General features: G+C 44.0%; 4 protein-coding genes across 4 annotated transcripts in view; 1 reads left to right on the forward strand and 3 right to left on the reverse strand.

Moving 5' to 3' along the window:
* The window catches only part of LOC116162151 (protein GUCD1), a 31,597-nt gene extending 24,044 nt beyond the window's left edge, over positions 1 to 7,553 (reverse strand). Inside the window, exons 1-6 of the mRNA XM_031475695.1 lie at positions 7,440 to 7,553; positions 3,858 to 4,539; positions 3,680 to 3,753; positions 2,915 to 3,599; positions 2,719 to 2,823; positions 2,544 to 2,568 (exon numbers count right to left, since the gene is read on the reverse strand). The gene's annotated coding sequence lies outside the window, so the exon portion shown is untranslated. The remainder of the gene's footprint in view (positions 1 to 2,543; positions 2,569 to 2,718; positions 2,824 to 2,914; positions 3,600 to 3,679; positions 3,754 to 3,857; positions 4,540 to 7,439) is intronic.
* Positions 133 to 2,376, forward strand: LOC116162149 (glutamate-gated chloride channel-like). Its single transcript, XM_031475693.1, has 7 exons — positions 133 to 661; positions 703 to 871; positions 918 to 1,141; positions 1,195 to 1,277; positions 1,326 to 1,460; positions 1,507 to 1,877; positions 1,924 to 2,376. The coding sequence occupies exons 1-7, from the start codon at positions 534 to 536 to the stop codon at positions 2,137 to 2,139; spliced, it is 1,326 nt and encodes a 441-aa protein (XP_031331553.1). The 5' UTR covers positions 133 to 533; the 3' UTR covers positions 2,140 to 2,376.
* Positions 7,554 to 7,801: 248 nt separating the features above from the next.
* Positions 7,802 to 10,085, reverse strand: LOC116162087. The gene is made up of 4 exons (XM_031475621.1): positions 9,652 to 10,085; positions 8,811 to 9,606; positions 8,674 to 8,763; positions 7,802 to 8,626 (listed from the first exon to the last, which is right to left on the reverse strand). Exons 1-4 carry the CDS (start codon positions 9,840 to 9,842, stop codon positions 8,498 to 8,500), a joined length of 1,206 nt encoding a protein of 401 aa, XP_031331481.1. The 5' UTR covers positions 9,843 to 10,085; the 3' UTR covers positions 7,802 to 8,497.
* A 3,124-nt stretch (positions 10,086 to 13,209) lies between these two features.
* On the reverse strand, positions 13,210 to 14,311 carry LOC116161703 (platelet-activating factor acetylhydrolase IB subunit beta-like). The gene is made up of 5 exons (XM_031475148.1): positions 14,198 to 14,311; positions 14,051 to 14,149; positions 13,840 to 13,988; positions 13,609 to 13,792; positions 13,210 to 13,559 (listed from the first exon to the last, which is right to left on the reverse strand). Exons 1-5 carry the CDS (start codon positions 14,228 to 14,230, stop codon positions 13,296 to 13,298), a joined length of 729 nt encoding a protein of 242 aa, XP_031331008.1. The 5' UTR covers positions 14,231 to 14,311; the 3' UTR covers positions 13,210 to 13,295.
* Positions 14,312 to 15,002: the final 691 nt, after the last annotated feature.

Raw genomic sequence — 15,002 nt, forward strand, 5'->3', positions numbered from 1 at the left:
TAGACCTTTCAATCAAAAAGTTATAGACTAGAAACCAATTTCGATCAAAACTTCAATGTTTTTTACCAGCGATTTTAAAACGGACCAGGAGAACATATATTCTATAATTTTTTACGCTATCATTATGCGTGCCTGTTATCCTAATGGAATTAATGAAAATCATTTAAAACGAACATTAAGAGGACCGTATACGCAATTTGTATTAGGAGAACATACGTAAGAGAGTACGCATTCCTGTGGTTCCGACGAAACGAGTTCATAAGGATAAATGCGTACCTATCAGAGCGACATAACACGAAGATAATAGTGTTCTTCGTGTTCAATTTCCAAGTGAAATTTGTATCAGGAGACCATGAAACGCGAGGTCGGGAACGGGAAACAGGAGTTCATAAGTCTTCGATACAATGCACCTCATGTCCGATGGTAAGATAAAAGCTAAATCCGAACTAAAATACCAAAATACAACGCGTGGGCGATTTTAATGTCGACTTCTCCTTAAGCCTATTTATCTACTTGTATGCACTGATTAAATAATGGCACCTCATCCGGTTGACGGTAAACAAATTAGGACGAACGATTCACGAAACACGTCGCCAAGCAGTTGCGTCGAGATGAATTTAATCTTGCTACTATTTCTCCTGTTCGCCTCCCAAACCGTCAGGTAAAACTTTCCCAATTAACTAATTACTAATCCCAGTCTAGATGCGAGTCGAGACGAGAGAAGGAGAAGGCAATTTTGGCGCGCATTCTGTCGCCGGAAAGATACGACCCCAGGTTACGCCCTCCCGGGCTCAATAATACGGAGGGCCCCACCGAGGTGAGGGTGAACACCTTCGTCCGCTCCATATATTCAATCGACGATCTGAACATGGTACGAAACGTCGCGGTAACTGAATGTGTTAATCGACCCGTTTCAGGAGTACAAGTTGCAGCTCACCTTCAGGCAGCAGTGGGAGGACGCGCGGCTGAAGTTCGAGAGCCAGGACCCGCACGTCAGGTACCTCACGTTAACGGAACCGAGGCAGATCTGGACGCCCGACCTTTTCTTCTCCAACGAACGCGAGGGTCACTATCACGAATTGATGGCGCCGAACCTGTACTTCCGCATCTTCCCCGGCGGTCACGTCCTCTACAGCAGAAGGTAGGTACACTACGGGCGACCCCAGTTCCGCTCTTGACACCCGATTGCGCTAGGCTTTCGCTCACGCTGGCCTGCCCCATGAATCTCAAACTGTACCCGTTCGACCACCAGGTTTGCTCAATTCGAATGGCGAGTTGTAAGCGCTCCATTTTCGGCAGTTCTTGGATTAAATGATGAATTTTAGACTCGTACACGACAGACGACTTAATCTTCCTTTGGAAGGAGGGCGATCCCGTGCAAATTGTAAGAAATCTTCACCTGCCCAAGTGGACCTTGCAGAAGTTTTCCACCGATTATTGCAACAGTAAAACTAACACGGGTGAGAAGGGTTGCGTCACACTAATTTACGATCAGACTCACTTTAGGCGAGTACAGCTGCTTGAAGGTCGACTTCTTGTTCAAGAGGCAGTTCTGTTTTTACCTCATTCAAATCTTCTTACCCTGCTGCATGCTGGTGCTGCTGTCGTTTGTGTCATTTTGGTTCGAACCGTCAGCAGTTCAAGCCAGGATGCTCTTGGGGCTGTCATCGCTCCTGGTGCTCGCCGCATACACGTCGGTCGTGAACGCGTCGATTCCTCAGATTTCGTACACCAAGGCGATAGATATCTGGACGGGCTGCTGCTTGACCTTCGTCTTCGCCGCGTTTCTGGAGTTCGCGACGGTCAACTACATGCACAGCTCGCGACGGGACGAAGACCAGGAGGAAACCGCTCCAAACAACGACGAGTTCGGCATGGTACTCGCCGCGCTCGAGGATTTTTTTTATTCACTCCTTGTTTCAGAATCCGCTGATCAACCACTCCAATGATCCGCCTAACGGTAAATGCGTAATGAGAAAGCATCTCCAGAGCTTGAAGTATTGTCAGAGGTGGTTTAAGGGGCAACCGAGGAGAGCCAAGTCGCTCGACGTTCTCTCCAGGATACTTTTCCCTAGTGCCTTTTTACTGTTTTGTTTGAGCTATTGGATATCCTATGCCGTTATGGATTCCGAACCGTGAGCTTCGCGCTGTTTATTCTTTGCTTAACAAATGCCACGACGTATTGTTTTAATTACGTGAAGAAATTAAAGCAGGCGTTTAAGTCATTTAAAGTGATTTCCTTTTTATTCCTACTTGTACTTTTAAAGTCATATTGTATCTTAGTAAAATCATTTTATCACGGAATGTAGAGATAAGGCGTGTACGTGCGCGAATATATAGAATAAAAAAAATGTGCTGTGAGTAGCATAGATACCAGCCGCCCTTTTATGTCTAAGAATATGTGTACCAAAGTTGGTTCAAATCGGTTCAGACGTTTAGCCAGAAATGAGAGTATAGATAGATGGACCGACAGACATAATCGAGATTAATACACAGAATTTAAATTGTGTAAAAGACCGTGCGTAACAAAAGAAAAATCCTACCTTCATATGGCTGCCCTCCGGGAATCTGAAACAAACATTAACTACGTTAGAAGGTTTGGCAAAGGCTAGTCCTGAAGTAAACTTTTGAATAAGGTGTAATCTTAGTTTAGGAGACAAGCCCTTTGGCGAGGGGGGTGTATTACGTTTCACAGAAAAAAAAATATAAAAAATTTACCCTTTAGCCTTATTAATTACAACTCGCCTGGGACGAACCATTAACCACAGCAACCACCGCTCAACGGTTGATGTCACCTTCTCGGCCACTACGAAGCGGGTAGTACTAAAAAGGAAAATTGTACACATTAAAAATTAATTTGATCCCTAAATCCCCTAACTCCTAAATTACTGTGTGTAAAATGGTTCTTACTCACTTTGTTCGATGGGATCCTGAAAGTTTCTCGCTAGGGTCGAGTTCGGTGTGGTCCATCACAGGGGCTGGTACTGGCGAGCCTTCATCAGCTGCGTCTTCGAGTAAGCTTGTCCCGGATTCTGCGAACAATCACGAAATTATGTAGTTAGTTTACCGAAGAGTACTTGAAAACGTGTTCGCTTAATTCATTGAAGCTCACTGATCTCTCGTAAGAGGCGAGTTTCAATAAAATAATCGATGCACTCACACTCACCTTCCTTTAAAAACTGATCTTCGCGTAATACTGAGTGAGGTATGAGGAACCTGGAGAACGTTCATCTTGAGAACGTATGAATTGGCTCCAACGCCCTTTCGTGGTCTGTTTCGTACAGCAAATCGGTTTAGTTCACAAAACTGGCATGGCTATGAATTCATAGTCATTCCAAATCATATGAAGTAAACTGATTGCCGTAGCGAGAGAAGCAAATTTGAAAAAACATTGCGGTCAATTTTACGTGATCAAGATGGTAGTCTGAGAAGATCGCCACAACTCACTTAGTTCGAAGATCAGCGAAAATTGGTGGTTCATTTTTATTTGTAGTCACTGTACACTGTTCACTTTCCCCCACTGCTAGATACATAAAAAAACAATACACCATGCTTAGAAAAAGAAAAATCCTACCTTTATAAGGCTGCCCTTCTGGAATCTGAAATAGAGAAAGAATTACTTTAAAATGCAAAAATGCCGAAGAGTGACATCGAAAGAGTAAATAAAAAAAAAACTTACCCTTAGCCTTATTAAATCCGCGTCTCCTGGAAACGACCATACAACCGCAAATAGGAATGGGGAGCTGGCGGTAACTGAAAGATGAAAAGAAGTATATCAATAAGAGGTCTAAAGCCCTATTTTTTGAGCAAAAGATCAACACAAAATTGGTCTAAATTTAAGACAGTGGCGTGCTTACCTGATCTGTTCCGTCGCGTTCAAAGAAATCGAGGATTCATCTCAGAGGCTGGCTCTTCATCATTAGAAGTCCTGGAGAAGTTTCTGCTTTGGCGCTGCGAACAATGGAAAATATCAGTCAGATGGGCGAGTAGGCATGAAACATTTGCCGGTGTTCTTCCTTTATTAATCATTTCAGTGTTTATGGCATATCACCAAAGAAAAGTTGGACTAACAAATTAATAAAGAAACACACACATTCTGCTTCAATCGCACTTACCTGCTAAGCTGACCTTCTGAAATAATAAGTGAGTTACAACAATCGTCGAAGCCATTCAGGTTGGATACGAAGGAATTGGCTGCAACTTCTTAACAGTCTGGCTCGCAGGAAAAATACGTTACATTCATAAAATAGAATGACATATGAATTCATAGTCACACCGATCCATATGAAGTAGACTGACTGATACTGCGAAACAGACCATTGCAGTCGATTATGCGTAACCAAGATGATATGCTGGGAAGATAGTAACAACTCACTTACTACCACAATCTGAAGATCAGCTAAAAAATAGGATCACAAATCTTCGATTTATTCACATTGCACTTATTCACTCCTCCCAGCTGAAAATACATAAAGAAAATGCACCACGCCCATGCAGAAAATAGAAAATCCTACCTTTATAAGGCTGCCCTTCTGGAATCTGAAACAAAGGAAAAGAAATCGTTAACTAACGTGAAGAACGTGATTAATTAATGTCAATTAGCCAAGAGCCCAGATTATGGAGTGGACAGACGGACGGATGAACAGAAATGCTTTCTTGTTCTTGTGAAACTAAAAGGAAAAGTTAAGGGTTTGTTTTGAATTTGAAGCTGAAGGCTCATATTTGTGAGACATTAGGTAAGAAAGTGGACAGACGGACAGACGGAAGGACGGAAAGGTCTTTTTCCTGTGATACTCCTGAGAAAAATGAAGGATTTGATTTGAATTTGAAGCTGAAGGCTCTTTTTTTAGGAGATTAGCTGAGAGAGTGGACAGACGGACAGACCGAAGGACGGAAAGGTCATTTTCCTGTGATACTCCTGAGAGAAATGAAGGTTTTGATTTGATTTTGAAGCTGAAGGCTCTTTTTTTAGGAGATTAGCTGAGAGAGTGGGCAGAAGGACAGACCGAAGGATGGAAAGGTCTTTTTCCTGTGATACTCCCGAGAAAAATGAAGGATTTGATTTGAATTTGAAGCTGAAGGCTCTTTTTTTAGGAGATTAGCTGAGAGAGTGGACAGACGGACAGACCGAAGGACGGAAAGGTCATTTTCCTGTGAAACTCATGTGAAAAATGAAGGACTTGATTTGAATTTGAAGCTGAAGGCTCTTTTTTTAGGAGATTAGGTGATGGAGTGGACAGACGGACAGACCGAAGGACGGAAAGGTCATTTTCCTGTGATAGTCCTGAGAAAAATGAAGGATTTGATTTGAATTTGAAGCTGAAGGCTCTTTTTTTAGGAGATTAGCTGAGAGAGTGGGCAGAAGGACAGACCGAAGGATGGAAAGGTCTTTTTCCTGTGATAGTCCTGAGAAAAATGAAGGATTTTATTTGAATTTGAAGCTGAAGGCTCTTTTTTTAGGAGATTAGCTGAGAGAGTGGACAGACGGACAGACCGAAGGACGGAAAGGTATTTTTCCTGTGATAGTCCTGAGAAAAATGAAGGATTTTATTTGAATTTGAAGCTGAAGGCTCTTTTTTTAGGAGATTAGCTGAGAGAGTGGACAGACGGACAGACCGAAGGACGGAAAGGTATTTTTCCTGTGATAGTCCTGAGAAAAATGAAGGATTTGATTTGAATTTGAAGCTGAAGGCTCTTTTTTTAGGAGATTAGCTGAGAGAGTGGACAGACGGACAGACCGAAGGACGGAAAGGTCATTTTCCTGTGATAGTCCTGAGAAAAATGAAGGATTTGATTTGAATTTGAAGCTGAAGGCTCTTTTTTTAGGAGATTAGCTGAGAGAGTGGACAGACGGACAGACCGAAGGACGGAAAGGTCTTTTTCCTGTGATACTCCTGAGAAAAATGAAGGATTTGATTTGAATTTGAAGCTGAAGGCTCTTTTTTTAGGAGATTAGCTCAGAGAGTGGACAGACGGACAGACCGAAGGACGGAAAGGTCTTTTTCCTGTGATACTCCCGAGAAAAATGAAGGATTTGATTTGAATTTGAAGCTGAAGGCTCTTTTTTTAGGAGATTAGCTCAGAGAGTGGACAGACGGACAGACCGAAGGACGGAAAGGTCTTTTTCCTGTGATACTCCCGAGAAAAATGAAGGATTTGATTTGAATTTGAAGCTGAAGGCTCTTTTTTTAGGAGATTAGCTGAGAGAGTGGACAGACGGACAGACCGAAGGACGGAAAGGTCTTTTTCCTCTGATACTCATGTGAAAAATGAAGGACTTGATTTGAATTTGAAGCTGAAGGCTCTTTTTTTAGGAGATTAGGTGATGGAGTGGACAGACGGACAGACCGAAGGACGGAAAGGTCTTTTTCCTGTGATAGTTCTGAGAAAAATGAAGGATTTGATTTGAATATGAAGCTGAAGGCTTTTTTTTTAAGAGATTAGCTGAGGGAGTGGACAGACGGACAGACCGAAGGACAGAAAGGCCATTTTCCCGTGATACACTTGAGAAAAATGAAGGATTTGATTTGAATTTGATGCTGAAGGCCCTTTTTTTAGGAGATTGGCTGAGAGAGTGGACAGACGGACAGACCGAAGGACGGAAAGGTCTTTTTCCTGTCATACTCATGTGAAAAATGAAGGATTTGTTTTGAATTTGAAGCTGAAGGCTCTTTTTTTAGGAGATTAGCTGAGAGAGTGGACAGACGGACAGACGTAAGGACAGAAATGTTTTTTCTTGTGATAATCGTAAAAAAATGAAAGTGAAGCCTCATTTTTGTGAGATATTAGCTAAGGAAGTGAACGGACGGAAGGATGGAAATGTCTTTTTCCAGTAATAATTGTGAGAAAAAGCACACAGTAAACCCACTTTACCAAAATTAAGCCTCTTTTACGGTAATTCAATATTTGAGGTTTTGAACCATGCAAAGACACCTCATTTTCATCCAAAAATTTAGCGGACAACTCAAAAATTAATAATTTTCTCGGAGTAATCCAAAACACGGCCATTTTGAAAGAATGTTTTGTATTTACTTCGACGCCCACACACCTGTTGATGACGTGGCGCCGTTATCTTCGTTCCAACGTGGCAGATTACAACGAAAACTTTCTAATTTGACTAATTTCAAATATTAGAAGAAAGTGTTAATTAAACGGAATACCTACGATGGGTTTTTAGTTCCTTCTTATTATCAATAATTACTTTTTTGAATGTCTACGTCACCCCATGTGTTACCGAACTCCATTTTTTTGAAGGTAATGACGCGTAATCACGCTACGTTTTTGGAAATTGCAGATTTTGAAAAAACCAAATCTACTAAAAAGCATTTAAAAAGGGTACCTACCCTTTGGATGGAGGTAGATGTGGTTTTTTCTTATTGTACGATCTGATTTTTTGGATTTTTACGTTATACCCCAATAAAACAAATTAAAAAACTCACCCCTAAGCCTTATCAGTTCATTCTCTCCAAGGGACGCACCAAATTTCCATAGGGAGAAAACGAGACGCTTCCTTTGCACAACCGCACTACCCGAACTATCACTCGCTTCTGACCGACAGGTTATTTATCGAGATCAGGTGAGGGAAAGTTCCAAAGGATAATCGCCTTAACGAATTTCTTTGGTAGGGGTCAGCTTCGCGCCTGACCGTCTTATCTGTACTCGGCATTTAAACGTTAAATTTATTCACAAACTTCGTGTTGACTATGCGTTTTGAGTACAGTCGAATTAAAATTATTCTGGACTTGTACAATTTTGATGAAAAGTGAAATTATATAGAGCAGTTTCTTTTGGGATTTTTTTTGGATAATTGGGGCCCACGCCTTGTCTAACAAGGGGCAATTATTCCAAAAGAGTATACATGGTTCTCAGGAGATCATGTCATTTTCATTTTATCAACGGGGTTACGTATAGCAAAAACCTCCCAAAAAAACTCATCATATCCCATAGTAAAATGGGTATGTTTCAAAGTGGCAGGACAGGAGAAAAATAAAAAGAATTATCGAGCTCTATTTTGCTGAGGGCACTCTCTGCTCGCTGGGGGGTATTCCATACCCCCCAGATCCCCGGGGTTTCTTTCTCCATTCAAAATGTTTGATGTTAGCATTTATACGAAAGTTTTCAAGAAAATACGATCTAACTTAAGATCTGATATCCTGTGAGGAGTGGAATACTCTTGAGGAAAGCTGTATATCACTGCCTCCTCCCAAAAACGTAGCACCGGGGGGTCTGGGGGTGTTCCATACTCCCGGGACCCCCATGTGCGTCGTTCTTTCTCAAAAACGGTTACCGCTAGCATTGATGTATATGCGAACAGTCACACAATAAAAACTCGGATTTTAATTTGCAAAGCACAAACAATTCCTTAAATGCTGAGTGCCACAGGTGGCCAAAGAAGAGCCTTAAGTTTCCCTCAAGGTCTAATCTCATCTATCGCCTAATAACTACTAATCCACAAGCTTCGTGACAACAAAACGTGGCGTAGACAAAACATTCCCAGTTAAACTACGTCGTTTCCGCCGGTGCGATTCTGCTTTGTCCATATCTGCATGGTCTTCGGGTTTGTCACTAAAAAATCTTCGTCGCTCTGCAAGGATATTATCACCAACGTCGTGAATACCACCGCCGTCTGAAAACACTTGGAGATCACTAGCACTTCGCCTCAACGCTACTTACACCAGTGAGAAGACTGAAATCGATCGCGAACACGCCAGCAAGCGTCAGCTCGAGCTTCTCGTTGAGCAGCTGCAAGGAGTACTCGTTGAACTGAAAAGGAGCCGCTGAGGCGCATCAGAGTTAAAATCGCAGCTTACCGTTTCACCCCCAAAGTAGGGGTGCAAGCCTCTCAGACTGTGTAAGACGATCGCGATGCGATTCGCTGACCTCGTCGCGTTCTCGGCGGCCCTGACGATGAAAAACACCTGAAGGCAGTGCAGTGCCGTTTCCAGATCCAGGGTGTAGATGGCGCTGTACCGCGACACGCGCGTCTGTATCTGCGAAATGAAGCGCATTAAAATTGTGTAGACGAGCACCGTGAACGCGAAGGTGGTCGAGAGGAACTGCAGGCCGACGGTTAACGTGAACGCTTTCGCCACCTTCACCGTCAGCGAGCCGATTTCCCGGTGTTTTTGCATCATCTCGTTCAGTCCAACGTCGAGGTTGATCAGGCGGGAAGAAAGCGCGATGGAGATCCTCTCGAGCGTGGAGAGGTGCGGTTTCGTTTCAGCGTAGATGTACTGGTTTAGCCCCTCGAAGGTGTCCCTGCAGGTGGTTAGTAGTGCGACCACGTGATCGGTGTGGAGGAGGGAGATTAGCGTGGTGAGGTAGCAGGACAGCGTAAACGACCCACTGACGAATTGGTCTTCCAGGCTGACCACGCACGGAACGGCCACCGAGTAGAGAATGATGGCAACCAGCACTGGCCTTCGGGAGGAGGAGAGGGTAGTGTATGGGAACGTTTTCCGAAATTCCTCAAAGAATTGTTCGATCTCCCTCTGCAGCGCTAGGAGATGACGCCGATTGTAAGTGCCGTGGACGACGGTGACGCATGCCGCGAGGATTCCCACGTAAAAGGCGACGAAACGCAAGCACGTGGCGTAGATGCTAAATCTGCAACATTCAGCTGTATCAGCGGACTGAGATCTGACCACTTACCCCTTGTAAAGTAGCTTCTCTTCCAAATACACGATTACTCCCAGCACCGAGAGGGATAAAGCAAAGGCGACGTTGTAAATTGCGGTAATTGCGCTCCCCCATCTCCCACTGAAGCTTCCGAGACCGACAAAGTAGTGGAGCGCGGTAATGATCCACTTCATGTTGACTGAGGGAGATTGGCATCGTTCCATTAGGGTTTAATGTGAATCCGATAAAGCAATCCGATTTAATCTGTGCGTGTAACTGAATTATTCAAGCCTTCCTCTTTGTCTCTGGCTCTCCCTTTTACTTCCGTCTCTGGGCTCTTAGTGCAAGTGCAACGGTGCTCTTTGCACTGTTTCAACCTCGTGGCATCCGGATATTAGAGATAAGATCGACGGCCAGAAAATTGAATGATCGAGTTCTACTTTGCCGAGGGCAGTCTCTGTCGCCTGGGGGGTATTCCATTTCCATACCCTCCAGACCCCCCGCCCCCCCCCCTAACCAAAAAAAATTAATGTGAGCACGAACAATTTCGATAAAATGACACCGACCTTACCACCACGATATTGTCAAGTATGGAATACTCTCCAGGAAGAAAACGTAGCACCGGGGGGTCTGGAATACCCCCCAGCAAACGAGAATGCCATTTCATTTTCCCAAAGATATACAATCACGAAAGTGAAAGAAGTAAAGTAAAGAGAATTTTCGAGCTCTATTTTGCTGGGGGCACTCTCTGCTGGCTGGGGGGTATTCCATACCCCCCAGACCCCCCGGTTTTTCCCTAAATTCCCCAAAAAATTAATGTGAGCACGATCATTTTCGAGAAAATGACAGCGACCTTACCACCACGATACTGTCAAGTGTGGAATACTCTCCAGGAAGAAAGCGTAGCACCGGGGGGTATGGAATACCCCCCAGCAAACGAGAATGCGATTTCATTTTCCCAAAGACCATCATGAATGTGAAACAAGGAAAATAAAAAGAATTATCGAGTTATATTTTGCTGAGGGCAGTCTCTGCCGGCTGGGGGGTATTCCATACCCCCCAGACCCCCCGGTTCCTCCATCAATCCCAAAAAAGTGTAGTGTGAGCACGATCATTTTCGAGAAAATGGCCCTGAATACAAGCAGAGAGTAAAACCACCACGATACTGTCAAGTAGGGAATACTCTTTAGGAAGAAAACGTAGCACCGGGGGGTCTGGGGGTATGGAATACCCCCCAGCAAACGAGAATGCCATTTCATTTTCCCAAAGACCATCATAAATGTGAAACAAGGAAAATAAAAAGAATTATCGAGCTTTATTTTGCTGAGGGCAGTCTTTGCTGGCTGGGGGGTGTTCCATACCCCCCAGACCCCCCGGTGTTTCCCTTATACAGGGAGTATAAGAAGAGTCTATAGAGCTTCTACAAAGTCTACGGAAAATCTATAAAAAATCTTTACAATGCGTAGGTATGGAGATTCTATGAGGAGTCTATAGAGAGTTTATGGAAAGTCTATAGAGAGTCAATTGAGTGTCTAAAGAATCTATGGGGAATCTAAGGAGAGTCTATAAAAAGTTTGTGCAAAGTATCGAGATTCCTTAAAAAGCCCACAGAAAGTTTATGGAAAGCGCACAGGGGGACCATGAAGTATCCATGGGAAAAATAGAGGTAGGAAACTCTATATAAAGTCTATGGAATGTCAATGAAGATTCCAATAGTCCATTGAGTCTACGGAGGGTCTATAAGAAGTGCAAATTCTATGGAGTTTATAGCAAGCCTATGGAGGGTCCATTGAGTATCTAAAGAGAATCTACAGAGAGACTCAGAAGAGTCTATTGAGATTCTATGGAAGATCTATGCAGATTCTATGGAGAGTTTACGTAGTCTATAGACATTATGGAGGGCTTATAGAACCCCTGTACAGTGTATAGAAAGTCTATTGTAGATCTCTAAGAAAGCTATGGAAAGTTTACTAAAAGAAGGAAGAGAAGAGATCGGAAGAAAAAACGAAGCGGGAACCATGAAAAAAGAAAGCGCGATGGATGATGAAGGGAAAGGGAAAAGAGGAGGCACGAAAGAGGAATGACGAATAATACCAAGGGCGAAGAAAGATGAAGACCGAAGAACTAATGATGCAAGAAAAAAAGAGGACAACAGGAAAAGGAGGATGGCGGAAAGATGAAAAGGGAAGGTAAAAGTGCTTAAGTGCTTAGAACACTGACAAAGGAGGGGGAAATTGGAGAAACGTAAGTGGGAAACGCAAAGATTAAAGTAAGAAGGGGATAATAGAATGAGCAGAAGAAGACAGCGGCAGGAAATAGGAGAAGGGCGGAAGTGAGTGAAAGCGGCAGGAGGATGAGAGATAGAATAAAGGGTGGAGAACGAGAGAGGGCTGAAGGAAATCATGAAAGAGAAAGGAGGAAGAAGAAAAGTGGAGAAGCAATTACATTTTCGCAAAGACTACCACAAAGGGGATAGGGGAAAATCAAATGGAGTTATCGAGTTTTACTTTGCCGAGGACACTCTCTTCAGGCTGGGGGGTATTCCATACCCCCCAGTGATTCGCTATTCCTCGAGAACGTTTACTGCTAGCACTTACAACGAAACTTTTCCATAAAATACCCCTGAACTTAAGAAGTGATATCCTGTGAGGTATGGAATACTCTTGTGGAAAGGAGGATACGCATCTCCCCTCCCAAAAACGTAGTACCGGGGGGTCTGGGGGGTATGGAATACCTGTTACTGTTAGCACTTCTACGATAGTTTACGGGAATTTACCATCGAACTTAAAAACTAATATCTTGCGAGGTGTGGAATAACCCTGAGGAAAGCAGGATTGGACTGGCCCTTCATAAAAATGTAGTACCGAGGGGCCTGGAATACCCCCCCAGGAGACGGAGAGGCGATTACTTTTCCTCAAAGACTACCACGAAAGTTAGATTACACGATCTTGAATCAAGAATCGCCCGAAGGGGGTGGTTTTAGCAACTTCGCCCTTCTGGCATTTCCTGTTCCTACGATGGTTAATGTTAAAGAGAAACTTACCCTTCATCTCACCACACGCTTTGGCTACACCGATAAAAAGTACGTAACCCGTAACGTATCAACGGTAAGGAAGTTGAACTGGTACTGAATTACGCACTCCCACCTATCGATAAGCCGGGAATTTATAAACAATATTGAAGAGTAACCAATCAGGTTTTCGCTCCGAACCGCGAGCATCGGGGCTGCTGGATCTGCAAATTGGCCCCAAATTCGCGATACTCTTTTATCTGTTCCCATCAGTGACCCTTTATTTTTACCACCCCTCACCCCACCCAAATGTATCTGGGATTCAAATTAAAATGACTCATTTTATAACGAGGCCGTTTATACAGCGTTGAGGTAATTGTTTATTTGTAGGTACCGTAATTTATCAAGTTAGTGACGTGGCAAAGAAGCGCGCTTCAGTTTATCTTCCCATGAGCTTTATAAACAGGACACTGAATTTCTCACGTGATCCAAAGTCGAGTCTCCCAAAACAATCGACATTGTCAAATTTTGCCGAAACAGCATTACAAAGGGTGGGTTTTATAGAATTTAGGGGCGCGACATGACATCTGTTACTTTATTTAGTACAAAAACTAGAAACATTTAATATTTCCGGAAACGTCCTCAAATGCCAAGGGCACAAAATTAACTAGATTGTGTTGCTCATTAAGGCGGCCAGTTTCTCATACACGGGGCCAAACACTTTACTATACCCCTCGTCGGTTAAGTGCAAATAGTCGTGCATTAGGTGATGGGATATTGTTCCGTCACCCTGGACGATGTCCTCGTGGATGGGGACGACGTGCACGTTGGGATTAACGGACACCGAATCGAAATTGTTCATACACAGCTCGTTCACCAGCATGTTACGCTCGCGGTTGGCGCTCGGATGCTGTCCTCTCGGAAGAAGAGTCTGAAACATTGCAATGGCAAGGAGAGCCGCCGGCGAAGTTGTCACAAACCGGAAGTACTATTTTAACATCCCCCAATTTGGTGGAGATGACGTCGATTAAGTGACAAATCCCCTCGTACACCTGCTGGGCGGTGCAGTCGGTGTTGTTAGTGCCGACGAAGAGCACCACCACCTTCGGCGTACAGGCGAACTCGAGCTCTCCATTCAGCAGCCTCCACAGGACGTTCTCGACCCTGCCAACTGACGCGTTAACGGATCTAAACGCGAAAGACCGCCTCACCTATCGCCTCCAATTCCGAAGTTGAGGCAGTGCAACGGATTGATCTTCTCGTTCCAGAGCGTCGTCAGCTGCAGCTGTTGCACGATGGAATCGCCGACGAAGACGACGTCCGCCTCGGAGTTGCGCGCCTCGGACACGTAACGCTCGTGCTTCAAGACATAGACTTCAGTATTCGCGCGCCATCTACTACACATTGGGGTCATTAACTCACCATAGTTTCCCATCTGTTGTCGCCGAATATATCGTGCTTCCTCTGGGGGACTGTGCAGATGTTCGCAGACTTTAAACTCATCCCCTGGAATTCGCTCACCTGAAAGCCGTAGCGGAAGCTGGTGGTAAAAGAGAAAGCGTGACATACCATCGTTTGGGCGCCGTTTTGCGTTCCGGTCATGAACCGTTCGCGTCTGTGAGGTTATGAAATTAAGCGAAACGTCAATATTATTTGTCAATTCGATGACTGCCCCACAGATGGCGCGAGGAATTATTTTTGCAAACGGATAATTCAATAAACAACATGTCTAAAGGCTTTGAAAGCTTCAAAACAGTAAAGATACTATGGGCCCTTAAAGAGAACAATGACCCTAAAGGTTGTATGGACTTTAAAAGGTTCAATCGTCCCTAAAGATTTCAAAAGATTCTACTGATACTAGAGATACAGCTGGGGATGGAGAATTCAGAAACTGTAAAAATACTAAACAATCTTAAGAGTGAGAAGATGAAAGCAGTAGAGAGAAAAGGAACAAAAAGAGATGGTGAAAGTAGACGAGGGGGCGGCAGAAGAAGATGAAACTGGAAGCAGAAAGGAAGAGAGCGAATGGAGGTGGAGTCAAGAGATACACTGTATACTGGGGGGGGGGGGGTTATTCCATACCCCCAGGACACGCTTTCTCCCATAGGACATTTAGAAATCGCAACTCATTACCGTTTTTGGGAAAATTGCCACATATCCCCTTCCAACGCGAAATACGATGGAGAACGCAGTACCGGGGGGTCTGGGGGGTATGGAATACCCCCCAGAACACTGAGGTTCAATTACCGTTTCCCAAAGGTCACCACGAGAGTGCTGGAGGAAAAAGACAATTTTCTGGGGATACACAGGTGATTTTTTTATGACAATAGACCCACCGTATGTATACTGGGGGGTATGGTGGCACGCTTTCCCC

The sequence above is a fragment of the Photinus pyralis genome, unplaced genomic scaffold (assembly GCF_008802855.1).
Source record: "Photinus pyralis isolate 1611_PpyrPB1 unplaced genomic scaffold, Ppyr1.3 Ppyr1.4_LG10, whole genome shotgun sequence".
In the NCBI taxonomy this organism is placed as follows: domain Eukaryota; kingdom Metazoa; phylum Arthropoda; class Insecta; order Coleoptera; family Lampyridae; genus Photinus; species Photinus pyralis.

What these genes read in the sequence shown, in the direction of transcription:
- LOC116162149 (XM_031475693.1), top strand. Translation starts at nt 534, where the DNA reads ATGGCACCTCATCCGGTTGACGGTAAACAAATTAGGACGAACGATTCA. An exon ending in CAATCGACGATCTGAACATG is followed by an intron (nt 872 to 917) that starts GTACGAAACGTC and finishes GACCCGTTTCAG; the next exon opens with GAGTACAAGTTGCAGCTCAC. An exon ending in CAACAGTAAAACTAACACGG is followed by an intron (nt 1,461 to 1,506) that starts GTGAGAAGGGTT and finishes GACTCACTTTAG; the next exon opens with GCGAGTACAGCTGCTTGAAG.
- LOC116162087 (XM_031475621.1), bottom strand. Translation starts at nt 9,842, where the DNA reads ATGGAACGATGCCAATCTCCCTCAGTCAACATGAAGTGGATCATTACC. An exon ending in GAGAAGCTACTTTACAAGGG is followed by an intron (nt 9,607 to 9,651) that starts GTAAGTGGTCAG and finishes TGAATGTTGCAG; the next exon opens with ATTTAGCATCTACGCCACGT. An exon ending in CCTACTTTGGGGGTGAAACG is followed by an intron (nt 8,764 to 8,810) that starts GTAAGCTGCGAT and finishes GCTCCTTTTCAG; the next exon opens with TTCAACGAGTACTCCTTGCA.
- LOC116161703 (XM_031475148.1), bottom strand. Translation starts at nt 14,230, where the DNA reads ATGACCGGAACGCAAAACGGCGCCCAAACGATG. An exon ending in ACAACAGATGGGAAACTATG is followed by an intron (nt 13,989 to 14,050) that starts GTGAGTTAATGA and finishes TATGTCTTGAAG; the next exon opens with CACGAGCGTTACGTGTCCGA. An exon ending in ATGTTAAAATAGTACTTCCG is followed by an intron (nt 13,560 to 13,608) that starts GTTTGTGACAAC and finishes GCAATGTTTCAG; the next exon opens with ACTCTTCTTCCGAGAGGACA.